The 2161-nt window shown below is 40.7% G+C and overlaps 1 protein-coding gene across 2 annotated transcripts in view; it reads left to right on the top strand.

Annotated features, from left to right (window-relative positions):
- The first annotated feature begins 238 nt into the window (after positions 1-238).
- LOC102201365 (sorting nexin-29-like) overlaps positions 239-2161 on the top strand; it is a 68314-nt gene continuing 66391 nt past the window's right edge. For both annotated transcript variants that reach the window (XM_005721759.1, XM_005721758.1), the window contains exon 1: positions 239-340. In XM_005721759.1, coding sequence (XP_005721816.1) covers positions 290-340 — 51 coding nt within the window. In that variant the 5' untranslated portion in view covers positions 239-289. The remainder of the gene's footprint in view (positions 341-2161) is intronic.

Raw genomic sequence — 2161 nt, 5'->3', positions numbered from 1 at the left:
CTTTTCAAGCAGACTATATTGTTATACTCATATCGCATTCAAAATTGAGATTCATTGTGTTTGCATGGTTGCGTTGTTCAAAACAAGACATGGAACAGCTGCCAGTGTCAAAGCTCACCACAGAAGATGACTCTGTAATATGAGTTTTTCACCACAGCGTGTCCTTTGGACATGTCTCAGTATCTTTTCATCTTTGTCAATGCTCCTTCTCTCTCTTTCTCTGTCTGCTGCAGCCCTGTCCGTGTTGCGGTCAAGCGAAGAGCAGACTCCAATTCCACAGAATAAGTTCATGGGCGACATTGAGGAGCTGGCTGCTAGCTATGAACGCAAACTCATCGAGGTGAGTGTTGTCCTCATTCATACTGCTACAGAGAGAAGGATCAGCGTCAAATGTTTTTAAAGCTTGTTTATAATAAAATCCAGGAAGTTTCCAGGTTCCCTCCAGTTCATCACATGAGCGACATACTGTAAATGTTAGTTCCTCATGTTTGAGACATTGCATTGCTCCCAATTTTCACACTTTAAGACAATTATTGTGCTAACAAGAGAGATAAAATAACAAATTGTATCTCTGGGTTTAGTTCCAGAGCGGTTCCCTGTGTTTTCTACCACATTAATAAATACGGATAAGATTAATTGTAGCTAAACTGCCATTTCAATTTGTGTTTATCTCATCGTTAGCAAGGGGCGACTCCTGTGGTTGTGAAAAGTAGTCAGATTTATTGAGGTCTATGAGAAAATAATCACTCGATTTGTGACCTCAGTTAACGTTTTTCTGCTAAGCTTTTGCTCGACCACTAGTTTCACATGTTCAGTTTTTTTCCACTGCTTCAGGCCTTTAAGGATCTATAAAACTCTGTGTGAGGAACCTGGGAGTGGTCTGCACGGCACTTTTTGCGTTTGATAAACGGATCCGTGCTGTTGTTAAAACGAGCTTCTTTGCTCTGCTTCAGAGGGCATCCATGGCCTCAGTTTGTCTCGACTGTTGCGTCTTTATTCAGTCTGTCACTGCTTGGCCGACTGCAGCTGCTCAGCTGTTAAACTGGCTCATGCGAGCAAGACCAGATATCACTCGTGTTGGCTTCCTTAGATCTGCCTCCTGCTGAGTTTTAGAATTGATTTGAAGATTTTCTTGTTTGTTTTTAAGCCATTACATGGGTTGGCACTTGTTTACGTCTCTGATCTTTTAACTTTGCTCACTCCAACTAGATCAATGAGGTCTGCTGAGCAGATGCTCCTAGCTGTCCCAAGGTCCTGATTAAAACATAAAGGAGATCAGGCCTTTGCAGTGGACCAAACTGCACCTTCACATCAGGAGCTTTCCAAAATTACTCATTTCTGAAACTCGTATGAGCATTATTTGGCTTTTAAAGCAGACTGAATACTGATTTCTGTTTACTGCTGTTGGATTTATGTTTCACCCCATTTTTGTCAGAAGGTGGGTTCTTTCTTTCTTGTTAAAGCACATAATGATGTTATGAGAGAGTCCAAAAATTTACATATAGAGAAGTAAAATAAAAATAAGACTTTTGAGAATTTTCAAAAGAGTAGTAATAAATAATATGTACACTAAATCTTCAGTTACGTGCTGGCCCTCAGTTACTTAAACGATGGCATCTCTGGCACTGATGCTGCTCCCCCCAGCAGAAAGCAGCAAAGTAGATGGGAGTTACAACCACAGACTAGTAGAAGATCTCCAGCATCTTGCTGCACACATTAAAGGATCTGAGCTTCCTTAGAAAGTAGAGTTTACTCATCCCCTTCTTGTACAGAGCATTGCTATTGGTCCTCCAGTCCATTCTGCCATTCATGGCAGTGACCAGCTTTCTGTACTTGAACTCCTGCCCACCCTTAGTGCAGCCAACCACTGCACGGTCATCAAAGAACTTCTACAGGTGGTAACCCAGTATTACTAACCACCACCACCCAGACATACAGACTGAGGTTGATCAGTTTTGTTGTTATCTTATTTCATATTCTTTTGTTTGTCGAACAGTTTGCACTTAAATGTGCTTCTACTAGAGCTGGGCGATATGAGATTTTTTCATATCACGATATGTTTTTTTCATTTCAGGCGATAACGATATCTATCACGATATAAGCCAAATAACTATATTTGTAAGATTTAAATGTGCCGTTGCTCACAAGTAAAATGTGAAAT

This window comes from Pundamilia nyererei, unplaced genomic scaffold (assembly GCF_000239375.1).
Source record: "Pundamilia nyererei isolate P.nyererei 1_Seehausen unplaced genomic scaffold, PunNye1.0 scaffold00005, whole genome shotgun sequence".
Classification (NCBI taxonomy): domain Eukaryota; kingdom Metazoa; phylum Chordata; class Actinopteri; order Cichliformes; family Cichlidae; genus Pundamilia; species Pundamilia nyererei.
This window is presented reverse-complemented; position numbering and strand designations above follow the sequence as displayed.